The sequence below is a fragment of the Rhipicephalus sanguineus genome, chromosome 9 (assembly GCF_013339695.2).
Source record: "Rhipicephalus sanguineus isolate Rsan-2018 chromosome 9, BIME_Rsan_1.4, whole genome shotgun sequence".
NCBI lineage: Eukaryota > Metazoa > Arthropoda > Arachnida > Ixodida > Ixodidae > Rhipicephalus > Rhipicephalus sanguineus.
Window position 1 is genome coordinate 72644987 of NC_051184.2, and position 16479 is coordinate 72661465.

General features: G+C 48.8%; 2 protein-coding genes across 2 annotated transcripts in view; both read right to left on the reverse strand.

The window, feature by feature from the left end:
- Positions 1-16479, reverse strand: part of LOC119405313 (dual specificity protein phosphatase CDC14A) — a 53981-nt gene that overhangs the window by 16698 nt on the left and 20804 nt on the right. Inside the window, exons 9-10 of the mRNA XM_037672144.2 lie at positions 14177-14477; positions 1303-1430 (exon numbers count right to left, since the gene is read on the reverse strand). Coding sequence (XP_037528072.1) covers positions 1303-1430; positions 14177-14477 — 429 coding nt within the window. The remainder of the gene's footprint in view (positions 1-1302; positions 1431-14176; positions 14478-16479) is intronic.
- LOC125759844 (uncharacterized) lies at positions 10472-12792 on the reverse strand. Its single transcript, XM_049419255.1, has one exon. It carries the CDS (start codon positions 12770-12772, stop codon positions 11804-11806), a length of 969 nt encoding a protein of 322 aa, XP_049275212.1. The 5' UTR covers positions 12773-12792; the 3' UTR covers positions 10472-11803.

A 16479-nucleotide genomic window follows, 5' to 3' on the forward strand; every position in this document is an offset into this window, starting at 1 on the left:
CACACACACACACACACACACACACACAAACGTAATAGCATGCAAAACTGGGCTAGGTGGTTGGTCTTCATGGTAAAAGCAGCACGAAAAGACAATGACACGAGATGAAGAACGACACAGGACAGGCACTGAACTAACAACTGTTACAGTCGAACCCGTTTATAACGAATTCAAAAGTGTTGCGAAAAGTGGTCGTTATATCAGTAGTTCGTTGTATATGGACTCGCCCTTAAAAATGTGCGCTTAGCGGCCAAGGCATTTTTTTTTCCTGTGCACTTTTATTAAAGCGTTAACAACCCCTCCGGTGACAAGCTAAGCCTCTTCGCGTCGTGAAGCGACGCCTGCTGCATGCTCGCAAGTGAATTAACCGCCTTTGCAATGAACTGACACCGTTTCACCGAAGCGCGGCACCGCCATGTGGAGCCGCTCATCCCTCGAGAACAACAGCATGAATTTGAGAAACAAGGACAAAAATACTTGCACACAACACGGGCGCTGAACTGCAACTGAATTTTATTGCTTTGCAACTCATATTTGCTGCCTGTGACATGCAACAAATGCGTGCAGAAAGGGAAGGATAAGGACAATATGGAAGCGATAAGAAATATCGGGAAATTCATATTGTCCATTCATATCATGGACTCAACAGCTGCATATACACTCAAACCTCATTATTACAAAGTCTCATCTGCCACGAAAATAACTTCGTTATATCCGAAAATTCGTTATAAACGTTTATTTTTAACACTGTAGCTATGACAAGGCTATTCTTCATTTATTTCGTTATAACCGATAATTCGTTATATCCGTGTTCGTTATAACGAGGTTTGAGTGTACTCTGTTTCACACATCAGGTGCAATGCTGCAGAAGCTATACAAGCAGTTTGGTTAGAAAATGTTCAGATGTCTCGCACTTGGCTTTCGTCGTTGTCAATGCTTATGCGAGTCGAGCAGGGATCGCAACGAGCTGCCAATGAAACATCAAAAAGCAAAAATAAAGATACTAAGTGGTCCGGAACAATGTATTGACAATCGCATAACGGCATTTGTTTATATCTGAGGTGCAAAGCATCTTCATTTATTACTCAGCCTGAAAAACGAAAAAAAAAAATCACATTACGGGTGGTGAAATCACTCAAACATTTCTTGGCGCGAACGCATCGACCTCTACAAGTCTCGCGTTAGCTTCCATCACTTTGCACCTGATGTATGAAACAGAGTATAAGAATACGATACAGTGGTAGACATGATTGCCGCATCGTTACTGCTTTCAAGACATGTGGCACAGTGCAGGAAACTCACGCGAGTGCAGCGCTAGCTGTGAGGGAGCGCGGATGTCTCCGCTGTGCCTTGATGCGCATCAGCTTGTCGCCCTGGGTGAGGTCTTCCTCCGAGTCACCCGCCATCGTGTTGTTGTTGGCTCGGTCCACCTACACAGTGAAACGACAGGTGCTGCTCAAACGAGTACCATGGCGCCATCATGAATGTCACTATTATTTTACTACACTCAAACCTCATTATAACAAAGTCCCATTTGACACAAATACAAGTTCGTTTTATCCAAAAATTCGTTATAAACGTATATTGGTAACACTATCTATGACACGACTATTCTTAATTTACTTCGTTATAACCGAAAATTCGTTATATCGAGGTTTGAGTGTATTGCACTGTTATTCCAGTCTTTTGTGCAGTTGAAATGCTATGTACTACTGTATTGTGCAATATTATGTACCATGCTCTTTGACACCAACTTCACTGCTAGATTTTGTTGTAATGCCAAGTAACAAAAGTTGGGAAACTCGGACAACAAGAAAGAGGAGCTACAAAAAGTTTTCCAACTATGTTACTTGGCGCCAAACCTAGTGATGAAGTACTAAACAGCCTGCATCAAAACCCTTGTTCAGTTGACAAACTTCACCACTGTCTGTCTTACGAACCGGAGTTCTGTCAAGTCAAAGAACTCGCAGCTTTTTCTTTGGTTCACCCTGTTTCACTTTGTGTACGGTTACGGTGAAGATGAAACATCTCTGATTGATTGATTGATTGATTGATTGATTGATTGATTGATTGATTGATTGATTGATTGATAATGTAATGAGGCAAACCACAGCAGGCCCATGGAGCCCCTTGTTGCTCCTGTGCATCACCTGATATCTAGCCCAGTCACCGCATGCAAACCAAAACTGTGAGCTCTCATCTAAATGCACGAGAAGAGAAAAGTTGTCTTTCTTGCCTACCAACATTAGAGTTTAATGAGGCTTGATGCATACAGTAAAAGCTCGTTAATTCGACTCTCGTTAATTCGGAAAATCGGTTAATTCGGACACGTCATCTGGTCCCGGTAAGTATATGCATCACTCTATAAGACTGGGCGCTCGTTATTTCGGACAGATTTGACCGCAAATCGGATAATTCGGCGACTTTCGGGCCGCTGGCACGGCATGAAAACAAGAAAGAACCATTCGGAACAAAAGTGAAGCTCAAACGCAGCATCGCCATGGACATCAATTATCGGCTTGGCTTGACTTGAGACTGGTTGAACACCTTTTCTTCGCGCGTGATAGCGTGTGGGTTTGGCGCGGAGTCGTTTTTGTTGCTTTTGGTGTGCTGCATCATTGAACGCCGTTCAAGGGACAATTCAGTACGGCTCCTTTAGCTTGATCGTTGCTGGTGCTTTTGTGCTGACTTCTCGTGTGAACGCACTCTCCGCCGATGGCAACGCCGGCGAAGCGGCCCAAGTACGAGGCCAAGGACTTCACCACCAAAGTAGAAATTTGGTGTGCCCTGAAAAATGGGCTCTCCCGGCAAGAAGTAGCTCCTGTGTCATGATAGCTCCTGTGTCATGACATCGGCAAGCAATACGACGTGAGTCTTCTTCGCGTATGTGTGGCAGAGCACGCCTGCGCACGCCATTGCCAACTGTTTCAGGCACAGTGGCTTTGTTGTACCCCACTCCAGCGATGCCGCAGTGGCCGAAGTGTCGCCGAACGATGGTGCCGATGACGGGCAGGATTGCGAAAGTGTTATGCCTGATGCAGTGACACTCGACGATTATATCGGCATTGATGGCGTTGCCATTGCCGGCTCTCTGACTGATGTGCAAATCGTCAAGGAAGTGATGCATGGCGACGAATCCGAGAACGAAGAGCCTGAAGAGGAGCAGCCACACTATGAGCCACACAGGCCCCCTCGTACTGTGAAGGAAGTCGCGGAGGCCCTCGTCGTCCTTGAAGAATTTTGTTTTGGCACTGCAGACAGCATGCGAGCTGCTGAGCACCTTGAAGGGCTCAGAAAAATTGCGTCCGCGCGAATTTCTGCTCGAAAACAGAGACGCATCCGCGATTACCTTGTAAAGTAAAGGTATGTTGAAAAAAACTCTTGCATTTATTGTGTTTATTTCGACCATTCGATAATTCGGACATTCGGTTAATTCGGACATTTTTTCCGGTCCCTAGAAATCCGAATTAACGAGCTTTTACTGTATTAGAAAGAAAAGGTACGATCTAGGGACCTGAAAGTGTATTTCCAACTGCTGCCACAAATATTTCCTGAAAAATTACCAAACAGCACAAGATTAATGAAAAAGAACTCGCTATCATACACTTTAGCCGTAAGAAACAATATTAGATTATTGTACAAAAGAATGAAGTTTAGCAAGTATGAAGGTTGAAAGGCACTCGTTGGGTGTTTAAGCTAGAAACTAAGGTTGGTCTTGAAATGCCAGACCTGGCATTCTCAATGTTGACGTGATGCTACAAATTGAACGTGAAGTTCTTGACATCTCATGACCGGAATAAGTAAGATGAATTTACCTAAAGAAAAGTTAAGAAGAGTGCCGCAGCCTTTCTTTCGGTGATGCCCACATGTGGAAATCACAGTGATTGCAAAAATAAAGCTAGCCAGGTAATAATACTAGTTGTTGGGGCTTAACGACCCAAAACCACAATATATTACGAGGGACGCTGTAGTGGAGGGCTCCAGAAATTTCGACCACCTGGGGTTCTTTTATGTGCACCAAAATCTAAGTACACGGACCTCGACAGTTTTTGCCTCCATTGAAAATGCGGGTGCCACGGCCAGGATTCGATCCCGCGACCTTTGAGTCAACATTAGAGCGCCATAACCACAAGACCACCGTGGCAGGTGGGCTAGCCAGGTCCCCAGAACATGTACATCTGCTGGATACCAAAACCGAGACTGGTTCGCAGGAATTAAATTACGGCAAATTATTCTGGGTAGTCAAAAGCTTGCATATATTTTTCAGAGCATTTAGTGGGGGAAGGCTCGGAAGTTAATTTCAAGCAAGAAAATTGCCATTTCAAGAGTGCCACGTCAGTAGTACTAAGCCAACTGCTGCAAGTCTTTGTACAGTGTTCGCGGAATGAAACGAGACAAACTTCAAAGCAACAAGGCTGGATGCTTCACATATTAGTCATAAAGGTCACTCTGTGGAAATGCGTTGTGGCTTCAAGCGGTAATTGTCTTCCGGGTTTGCGACAAAATCAGGACCGGGAATTGCTACGTAGAACCCAGTAACTTCCAGTTTACAGGGCTACTGCAGGTCGCTGCATCTAACTATAGAGTCAAATTTACGTTAGTGAATGTGGGACTGCAGAAATTGGAGTTAGGTGGGATTTGGAAACAACAGAGTTCAAATTATTGAGCTTAGATGATGAAACAGTGCAACAAGCAAGACGAACACGAGAGGAGACGAACAATGCGCCGCTTCATCGGCGAAGTTCAGGATGTACCAGCTAGCCTAATCCAAGATGCTAATACATTACAGCCTCATTAAAACGGATCTGTTTACAACAGACATTCGGATACAGCATATGACCGCTTATAATGTAAGTCGCCGGAGTCGCGAATATCCGCACTATAAGCGGTACCGCACTATAACCAAAACAACATTTTTGAAAGGTTACACGTGTGCAAAACATGACCAACAGGCAGGCGCGCGATTCCGACTATCGAGGCATGCGACTGGGACGTAAGTTTTTATCTGCTTACATTTTAAAATGTTGAACGGTTAGCTTCTGCGGACCTGCGTTGCCGACATAACGAACGCGGAAAAAATGCGCCGTCACTGGAAGTCGCCGCGGTAACACACTGCGCGCGCGCTATGTCGAAAACGGTGGCGACCACAAACTACCACTCGAGTGTTTCACACGCACGCCCGCGTTTTCGTTAAAGATGTAAGTCACCCCTTCTAAATGCAACAACTGCCAAATGTTTCATTGACTCGGCACCAAACCGCAACTTCTGTAGTCCGCGGCCGCCGACATGACAGCTAGCGCTTGTTAGGCCTAGCGTGCGCGTTGCAACTTGGTATGCCGTCGCGAGAAGCTTGCCCTAGACAACACGGAAATTGGGCGTAGAAGAGATCGCACTCGCGAGCAGAGGGCATCACGCGTGAAACGAAGTTTCGGTTCGCCGTCGGGAGAACAGCCACGGCAACTATCCTGAAAAAGTCTTTCAAGCTTGTAAGTCCGCCTGTTGGTGGCAAAGGCGAAAGCTCAATCGTGTCTCAAAGCATTGTTACTTGCGGGGGAATCGAGGTTGCACACGCGATATCTGCGCTCTACGACGAAACAACTATTTTCCTGACGGAGACAAACGCTCTCTCGATGCGGACGCGGGCGCCCGTCCCGTACGTAGCGGAGCACGCATGTCAAGCGGCCGAAGGGGGCAAAGGCTTCTCCGTCGGCCACGCAACCGCTCCCCCTCCTCACACCACGCACCCGCGGACCCGCGCCGGGCTGCTGCCTCCACCGCCATCGCTTTTTTTTCTCTCCCTCCGCTCCTTGTTCGTTCGTTCCACGTCCCCTCCTCCTTCGTAACGCCGGCGCCGCTCTCTCCCCCGCCGGCGCATCTCCGCTGAAAAGCACGCTCGCTCCCTCGCATCTCTGATACCCCTGTCACACGGGCACCCATGGACTCCGTTTAACTCCCTCGTCTTTTTCTCGAGGAAGATGGGGTTCATGTCACACGGTCGACATTTCGCTGAGGAAGTTAAATGGAGCTTTTGGTGGAGGGAGTTCGGTTATGCCCATTTCGGCTCAATGGAGTACTCTCGTTCCCAGCCAGCTCCTGCTACGCTGAAAACTGCACTAGAAAAATCGTCCTAATGAGCTCAATTATAATTTTAAAAACTATGCTATTTTTTGCGTAGCATTTCACGCCCCGTAGTGTAAGCTTTAGTTGTATTTTTTCGGATATCAGCGCTTGTACTCTCCACACCAACGCCTCGCCAAGCCGCCGCTGTGAAGCGTCGCGCGATATTTGTTTCTGCACGTGTGAGGCGCACGTACAAGCACTGTGCACTTCATCAACACACAAAACGTTTTTGTTGCTTTAAAGGCGACTGCACAGGCAAAATATTTGAGGTTTCGACGAGCGCAGCAGCGCTGTTTCTGCCCCATGCGGCAACCGTCGAAAGCTTACACCGAGCCGTGTAGCACGGCCGCAACTCCATTCTCGTAATGCTCCATCAGGGAGTTAAATGCCGAACGGAGTGAAATGGTTTGGAGATCGGTTCCGGCAGCCGCACTATAACCGGTCTGTCATGTCGGGGGACTGCACAATAAGCAGTATGCGTATACATGGAGTTCTATTGGAGGGTAAACGGGAGTCAGAAAAACCGCATTATAGCCGGTACTGCACTGTAAGCGGTTACGTTATAAGTGGTCCGAGCTACTACATACCAAATTGTGGCGTTACGCCGACCTCCGTATTTCTTCCACTGATTGAGGTTCGTTTACAACGGATTCTGGTACAATGGACATTCGAATATAATTTGACTAAATGTCAATCCTTTGGAGCGGACTTTTCTACCACGGACATCCCAGATTCAAGAACTTCCGACTTCAAACATCGCTTAGCATACTTTCGGGACGGGAACAGCGCGCCGCGGATGTCGACGTACCGATTTAAGAACGAAGGCCGCTGATCTCCGGTCTGTCAATGATCCGCTATGCCTAGCTGTAGCGACAAAAAATCGGCGCGCAGCGTGCTTGGTGTTGCGGTTTGGGACGCCGACGCGCGAAATTGCTAGCCTCTGCCACCGCTTCTCCGAGCGGTCGCTGTGCGGCGAGCTTGGCCAGGGGGTCAGCTGCCAGTGCGCAAAATGCCCATCCGCCGTTCTGAGGAGCCAGCGGGCGATGCGATTCGTTGCTTGAGATGAAGGACATTGCGGCTTTTTCGCTATCGCATGTCCACAGACATGCAAAATGTTCTTGCCCGCAAAGTTCGGATTTGTTTCGTACATCGGCACCGTGAACGGAGTTGCACTTAGCAACGACATCGAGTAGAAAGCTCGGTTGCGATGTGCGTGGTCACGGTGCCCGATGTTTCAAAGTACGTCATGCTCGATTGCGAGCACAAAGAGTTGTCCCGCGGTGGTCTTTGTCATAAGCTCTGAAGTGCTGATAAGCAGAACCTCTAATCCCGAAGCGCGCATCACGGCAGAAGCAGCCAATCGGAGGCCTTGAATAGAATTTCAAACATGTGCTCTTTGTACGCTTGTTACTGAATGGAGGAGTTAGCTGAAACTGAGAACTTGAACACGGAGAAATGCTCTTTACGACGAGCCCAAAATGGTGGCACCCGGTTGCGCCATTGCCGAGCTATAATTTTGAAAAACGCTGTTTTTCTTTTGCTATTTCCGCAAGTTTCGCCAAGTCGGCCGACGCAAAGAACAATTTTTTATAGCACTTCTACATAGTTTTCAGTGAAGATATCTTCGAATCAGATAGAAAATGGGCTACAGAAACTGAAAATGCGATTTTCCATAAATCGAATTTTTTTGGTCCTCCGTTAACAATAAGACCATGTTTGAGACTCGTAATTTTCTCTGGTTATAACAGACCCATTCAGTGTTTACATAAAGGTCTGTTGTAACAGTACCTGGATTTTACATACTCCTTTACAACGGACCAAAATCCTCTTCACTATGAAGGTCTGTTGTAATGAGGCTTAGGGTGTCTAGCAAATTGCAGAATTCAATTTCCCTGACTTTTCCAGGTGTTCCCTGACCATTGTGGGGATGCTATATCACCCCTGTAAAGGCGACTGCCGTAGCTTGGGCGTGGCCGCTGTGTTTGGAACGCACGTGCTTGGCGTAAGTGAACACGTTCGTCCAAGGTCAGGGATGCGCTTTGCTGTAACCCGAGTTTAGCACGGTGGCGCTGGCATCGCCGCCGCGAATTTAGGCCGGCGCATAGAAACAGCAGCAGCTCTTTTAGGTGTGGCTGCGCGCGCGGATGGGCGTCTCGTCGCGGTGGGTCCGGGGGACGGTACCGCGGCTCGCTGCCCTCGGGCCCTCGTGGTGAGTCATGCATCTGCGGCGGCGCCACCGCATTTGTATTGTATTATGTTGTCTTATTTTATGTCTTATTTTATGTCTTATGTTATATTGTATTGTATGTGTTACATTGTCGTGAGTGTATGTGATATGTTCCCAGTATTCCTTGTTAGCGTGTTAGGTGTTACAAATTTGGCCGGCGAGCTCGCCATATGTGAAGAAGTGTTGTAATAAACCTCCGTTTTTGTTGCCCGACCGCGTGAACTGTGTCCGTGAGTTCCGAGGGCGGCTTATCGCCTCAGACCCCACACTGGCTGCCCAACGTGGCGCTCTTGGAGCATCGGACGACAGTTTTCGCGGTTCGGGGCAGCATATTTGTGTGATATGAGCTTAAAGTAAGCCTAAGGGTGGGGATTTTCATCGCCAGCGTCGGCGGCATGCTTTTTTGAGAGCGAGCTGATCGGGTGCTGTGGCGTGTTCGAACTTGTCGGCACGCTAAGTTTTATCTGTTCGCAGGCGGTTCATTTTTATTTTTAAGAAGGTCGTTGAGTGTCGGTACGAGAGTCACATGGTCCGCATCCTGGGGAGCGAAGCATAGAGAACGTGGATGGTAGGCAAGCCCGAAGCGAGTGAGTACAGAAGCCTCGTAGGTGGTCCGAGCTTTTTCTGTAAATAGTTTCTTCTCTCTCTTTGACTCTGGGAGTCGCGGCTTGTGTAGCCGGGTGGCCAGGGGCCACGGGTGTCGTTGCTGCTTGTATTGCGGCTCGATGCCGGGGCGTCGTGACATCGTCCGGGACGGTGGACGCCGATCGCTCGGTAAGCTGCTGTGTGCAGCGAGCGCTTAGGGCCACCTCACAGAGCTGATGTCTCCTCGCGGTTGCCTCTTCTGCTCCTGTGCGAGTGCTTGTTTTTGGATGCCGGTTGTGTCGAGAGAGTCGGTAGGCCTAAGGCTCTGCTTAGCTGCCTGTTGCACGTGAGACACAACCCGTCGGATCGCGGCCTCGAGTTGTTGGACTCTGTTTCCTTCATTTTAGCTTGCGTGCATGATTGAACTAAAAAAAAAGCAACCGTTCATTGCATTTGTCGCTCAGTCACCGCTGATGTCATTGCTAGCCGGACTGCACCGTTCTTTCGAGCGTGTACGCAGTGGGAGTTGTAACCCGCGGCTGGCTGTCTGCTGCACATCGACTTCACCGATGGCCGACATGCCGTGACCTGCGTGGCTGCCTTCAAATTGGCGCCCTCGTTGAGTGCTGCCCGCAACCAGAATACGTGTCTGCGCGAGCGACGCTCTCTCGCGCCGACGGCCACGTTGCCTTCGCGGTTCCGGGACTGAGGTCAGACCAGTGCAGCGGTGTCGACGAGCGGCTGTGTCGCGGTGCACGGACATTCTGTAGGGACATTTACGCCACTTGTTCGTTCGTAGAGCTTGTGTAGCTGTTTTTGTTTTGAGTTTTTCCGGGATATGTGCTTGATTTAAGGTTGCGGGGATGTGGGGGTGCTATATCACCCTCTGTAAAGGCGACTGCCGTAACTTGGGCGCAGCCCCTGTGTTTGGAACGCACGTGCTTGGCGTAAGCCGAGGCGTTCGTCCAAGGTCAGTGATGCGCTGTCTGTAACCCGAGTTTAGCGCGGTGGCGCCGGCATCGCCGCCGCGAATTTAGGCCGGCGCAGAGAAACAGGAGTGAAATCTCTCTTTTGGGGTGTGGCAGCGCGCGCGGATGGACGTCTCATCGCGGTGGGTCCGGGGACGGTACCGCGGCTCGCTGCCCTCGGACCCTCGTGGCGAGTCGTGCATCTGCGGCGCCGCATTTGTATTGTACTTTGTATGTCTTATTTTATGTCTTATCTATGTCTTATATATATTGTATTGCATGCCTTACATTGCCTTTAATGTGCGTGTTGTTTTTCCCAGTATTCATTGTTAACGTGTTACTTGTTTACTAATTCGGCCGGCGAGCTCGCCATATATGTAAAGAAGTGTTCTAATAAACCCCCACGTTTTTGTTGCCCGACCGCGTGAACTGTGTCCATGTGTTTCGAGGGCGGCAGCGGTTTTATCGCTCATACCCCACACCATTTTAGCTAAAATTCCCTGACCTATACAACAGACACCATTTTGTGGAAATAGTCCGTGAAGCATATTAAAAGGGTAGAGAAAACACATTTCATTGCAGAGTAGAACATTTATTGCAACTGCCCTCATTCTCGAAATGCACTTCAATTAGGGCTTGAGAGAGTTTATTTCGTCTTGAAGAATAGAAGCTTCAAGTTGCGCTTCACTAAGCAGCCTTTGCTTTTTTTCTTGTAGCTCTTTAATCAGAGCTGCTGCTCTCTTTTTCTTCTTCAACTCGGTTGTTTCGTCTCGCTCTCTCTTCTTTGTTTGCAGCTGCTCCCTGTAGACGCTGTAGGCACTGCGAACTGTCTTCACCATCCTGTCGGTAATATCTACTTGAGCGATGCCACCTGCTGCCAAGACTGCATCATGCACTACTCTCTGTGCCACAAGAGAATCTTTCAAATTTTCAACAAGGCATTCCTTGTTCACAGAAAAGCCTCTCTCTACTGCAGCATTGCCGTGAGACAAGCACAAGAGAAGTTTCACAAAAAACTGCAGCTCCTTGCGATCCTGGGAACATATGTTTGTCCACAGAGTATCCAGCCTCTGTTGCTTCCTGTCAAAATTTGCCAGCTGTGCCTGTGTACTGCTTTCTGAGCACACCTTCATGTAGGAGCGATGGGCTCGCTCTGCTTGCAAGCCGGTCATCCAGTGGTGCTCGGAAAGTACTTCAAGTGCCAGCGTAAGCCGCCTGGGACCAGCCTCCAAAGACAATGTACAGACAGGGTCCAAACAGCCTGCACCCACGGCCAATTTGTACTTAAGCGGCGATCTCTCCACCACTTTCTGTGCACAAGCCTTGACAAACGATATGCAGCATTTTTTTAAATTCATTATTGCAAGCTGCGACAACTTCTTGTTCTTGCGGAGCTCGTTTTTTGCCGAAAACCCAACGTCGAATGCGGCTACATTTACTGCATTTTCTGGTATGCTTATGTCTATCTTCATCAACTTGGCGATCGTGTCGGCAGCATCGAGAACTTCCCATTTTACAATTCTCGACAGCAGTGAACGCAGAATGCTCTCTAGTGCTGCTGACAGGAATGGAACCATCGGTTTATCCGTCTGAAATTCACGCAGAAAGGGTTCCGATTCCTCAGCAATAGAAAGAGCGAAAGCTAGCTTTGCTGACAAGACCTGATCAGGCACAGCTTCTTCAACCACTTTGTAGCTTGAGCATGTTGGCCTCTTGTGTGCTTTTTCTTTGCACTGCTGCACTAATACAATGAGGTGTGGTAGAATCTCCAGTGCCCTACAGATTACAGTACTGTTTTCCAGCCACCTCACTGCACAGAACTTCATGGGGAATTTCGAGACCCCGTGAGGCTGACGAAGTCAGCGCGATGTGCAGGAACGCATTTGAACAGGTCATAGGCGCTTCAAAGAAATGATACCAAATCCCAGCCAGATACAACGTGGCCAGCTTTATAAGCACCATTGATTACATGGAGGCCACAGCTTCCTATGTCGAGGATATGGCTTTCATCTGACCCGCGAAGCTCTTCCTTCAGAGACCGCAAAAACTTAAAATTGACATTTGGTCCGTCCATCGACACTTGCAGGATTTTCGATCCTTTGATTTCCTGCACCGCTTGACGAAACGCTGACGCCAAGTCTTCAGCGCACGTGTGACCCATGAAACAAGACGTCAGGTAGCGAGTCTTCATGCTGTCGTCAGCAGCATCCCAGTATCTAATGAGAACATCCATTTGCTGTTTCTGGGTGACCTTGTTCAGCGCCTCATCGAAACAGACTACCAGGTAAGGCACATTGACGAGACTCGACAGCAACATATTGCGAAAGTACGGCGCAATGCCATGGCAAATGGTGGAGCCTACCTTGTCTTTACCCAGCTGAACTTTTGCAGCCACCTCAGAAGTGGGAAACATCAGTGGAAAAAGCGCCGCAGACGCTGCCGCAGAACGAAAGGATCCATGTGTCATTATGGTATTGAGACACCAAATTATTTCTGCTTTAGTCACGTTGTTCTTGAATAAAAAACCACCCATTGACACTTGCACAGGAGCTGTAGTCACTGCAACTTCAGTAGCAGCAGGCGCAGATCCAGCGCTACTGCTAGGCGAGGCGTCCGTCGGTCTCTTAAAAAATGACAATAGCTTTGGCTTGGAAGCACTTTTGAGAAAATTCAATGCAGCGATGTGCTTCTTGCTAGAGGCATGACTTGAAACAGCTCTGTGACCCATGTTGCTCAGCAAAAACTTTTTTTGGTAAACTGTAAACATGGCTTTGTGCGGATCATTTTCCACAGGCCTAATCCAACTTGCATAGTCGGAGACACTTGGGTTCGCCCAGTCCGCATTAAAGGAACACTTCTTGACTCCTGACATCTTCGATGAAATAATATTTTGCAGTGCGCGACACTGAAACACAGCACTGATAAGCAGCACGCGACACTGATACTCGCGTCTGAAATGCTGCAGGTCCAACGAATTTCTTCTCTCCGGAATATGTCTTCACAGAAATATACGGATATGTTCACTTCAAATCACAGAAGCACTTAGTCGTGGACAACGTCGCACACCACTATTCGCGCTACGCAGGAACTCCGGGAAAACGTCCGCGAAAACGCAAAGCTCACAATTCACACATTTTCAGTCGTAGTAGAGCCTAGCCGCCCTGTACAACAAAGGGACGTCGGCATGCTGGATTTATTGTGCGCGGCTTGTCGTGGCTCGGCTCGATATGCTACGTTACCCTGCCTTTGCAGCGAGAACGCACAAACTAATTTTAGTAGAGGTCAGTGCGTGCAAATGATGCCGCAAGAATAGGCGACACCGAAAACATGCCGTGTTCCACTTCGATTACGTAATTCTGGCTCTTGACGTCGTAAGAAAGCATTGCCTTCAATATTGGCGACCAAAATGCATCGCCTCCAAGATTGGCTACCAAAATGCATCGCCTTCAAGATTCCCTACATAAAAAAAAAAGCAGAGTGAGCGTGGAATTTAGACACCTCCTATCGTCCTTCTATGGAAATTTCATTCCCGACTCGTGTTTCGCCCAAAGCGATCGGCTGTGCGAGTCATTAGTAGTGTGAGCAGGCCCCAAGACAGTTTTCCTTTACTTGTCTCGCTTGATTGACGAATTCCCTGACAATTCCCTGACTTTTCCCAGTGGCTAAAAATTCCCTGACATATCCAGGTTTTCCCGGTCGCCAGACACCCTGAGGTTATACTTATATTGTAAGCACATTTAACTTTTTATGTCATCGTTTTCACTTGTACATAGTCATTCTTCGTGTTTTGAGCAGAGACAGATGCTGCAGAATAAACAGTACTGCTGGCGTTGTCTGGTCTGGTCGTCCCGACACTTCCAGAGTGGTGGAGGGTAGTCAAGATCCCGGATTCCTTCTGCATTCGTGTCCTACCTGGAGCTACAGCCGCTTGTGCCCTGCCCATCCCTACAGCTATGCAGCCATTGGACCTAACTGCTAGCCCTAATACTCAACACAGATGCCACCGGCTGCCCTCCCTTCGTCCACTGTCACAAGCCAAGTATTCCGCAGTGTCTGCCTTGGCTCAGAACACGAAGAATAGGAATGATGATGTATATGTACAAGTGAGAACGATGAAGTACATTAAATGCGCTTAAAACATATAGAATTTCCTTGTGATCCCCTTGAGATTCAATATATTCAGGTTTGATTGCTTAACCAATCAAGTCAAATATCATTACACTTGGCTGCCAAGAAGGACACAAGACACACAGTGAGCCTCGAAACGTACTCTGACCTGCTGCTGCTGCTGCGTCCTCTTGTCGGTCAAGTGGAAGCGGCCCAGAATGTGGCTGACCGTGCCCTCAGTGTCGGACGCCACGGCACGCCGGGGCGACCCCCGCCGGTTGTTGCTCGTCACGGCCGGCGGGGACACGCTGCGGTTGTGGGGCGACAGCGAGCGCCGCGTACCACCCGTGGTCGTGGTTCCCGTGTTGCCCAGGGAAGCCTGGTTGTTGTTGACGTTGTTGGCGTGCTGCTGGCTGCTGCTAAGCTGCGACCGGTACAGGTCGCCCTGTAGCCACAGGTAATGCTGCTTCCTGGAAAGTGGACAAAGTGGGCAAGATTGGTCTGTATTCGATTGGGGGACATGGGACTTGAAAAAATCTTTTACTTGCAAGGTTATGTACATTCGTGTGCAGACTTCAAAGATACAGTCGCCGACCGTTTATTCGGACGCCGAAAATTCGGACATGCTCGTTTATTCGGACACCTTCGCGGCACCGCCACTCGTCCCATTGAAGTAATGTAAACTCGCGACCGAAAATTCGGACGCCCCACAGCCCGCCGTTCGATTTTTCGGACTCCGGCTGGTTGACAGAGTGCGACGTTGAACGCCATAAGAAGGTGTCAGCAATGTTTACAATATCTTTACTATGTTGCCAGCACAGAAATGTTGCACTGGCTGTAACTGGAGATCGTGCCAGTGTCAAAAATCCATGCAGAAGTTACCGATCTCGAAGGCTATGTTTGTTGGCTACACGTAACGGTTGTCTTTTGGCTTTAGCCAGTCACGTATCCATTGAACGGCTACCATGGCCAAACAGCAGGCCAAGCCAAGCCAAGCTTGGAATCGGCTCTGTGCGGCGTTTGAGGGGAACGACAGCGCGTACGAGTACGACGCGGATCCGAATTCGGACAAAGAGAGCACGACAACAGATTACAGAAGCGCTGCAACATCAACTAGACCAACGTCATTTCCTTTTGGCGTGTGAGGGTTTGCGTTCTCAGATGTTTCTGTGGCTAGGCCTGATCTGCATCCCGAGCTTTGTGTCCTGCTCGTGCGAGGCCTGATCTGCTGAAATTGCTCCGACGCTGCCCGTCGGAACTAAAGAAACGCGGCAACTACAAGGCCCTGACGATGGCGAAAAAAGCGGCGATTATTCACCAGGTGAAAGTTGCTTGGGAGTTTTCGCCGAGTTGGGCGATGAGATCATCCGCCAGCTACTCGAACCAGCGCATGTGGACAGTGACTGCCTGACGACGCACCTCCCACACCACAGCCATCAAATGCGGATTTAGCGTAGGCCGTTGCAGTGCTATTGCTGACCATCAGGGGTGGCCAAACAGTGGCTGAAATCGAGCGTAAGCGTACATGTGTACAGACGCGCACTAACAAGTTTTTTCCGGCCGCTGGGCCAATAAATGTGCTTTCTTCTGGTGAATCCTTTTTTTCGGACTCCCGATTATTCGGACTTTTCAGCGGTTCCCGCCGAGTCCAAATAAACGATCGGCAACTGTACAATTATTTTTCTAGTACAGCAGATGGAAACTGAAGGGGCCAGGGAAATATGTTCCATTTAATAGGAGTTCCTTTTGCTGAAAGATGAACAGTGTTGCAGTACTTAAGTATGAAACTAATTGTACCAGAGGCAGTTGTTCCATTTAAGCAGCAATTCCATTTAAGAGATTTCCGTTTAATGAGAGTTTACTACTGTATACAGTTGAAACCCGCAGTAACGAAATCGGCGGGGAAAGCACAAAATTTTGCTCTTGCGGGAATTTCGTTGGCACGAGAATGCGGCAGAAAAGACATGGAATTTACAAAAAACACATTTTATTTCCAAAAGTCAGTAAGCTTGCTTTGGCGGGCGTTACCATGCAGCATTTTGATGCCTCTCGTTTGGCAATCTCGTTTGCCCCGGCACAAAGTTCGCCCCATGTACTGGTGAGTGACGGCGGCACTGCGCTGTCACCAGTACCGTCATCAATTGCGCCTGCAGGCGAACCTTCTTCCGACTCCTCTGGATCAGCGCAGAATCGTGGGCAGTGAGCTGCACGCAACGCCGAATTCTTCGGCGATGTCCATTTTTTTCCTGCCTTTTTCCGCCTTACTGATGATTGCAGCCTTATCTTCCAGCGTGATGAACTTCCGCTTTTTCGTTGGAGGCGGCATCTTCGCAGGCAGCAAAATCGGACGAAGCAATTGCAACAAACAGTTCACGTTGCACCAAGCGACCAAGCAAATGCTCCACAAATGGCTCCACACACGCGACCATGTGCGCGCAAAGCCGACAAAGCCAAGCACAGAGCCAAGCGAAC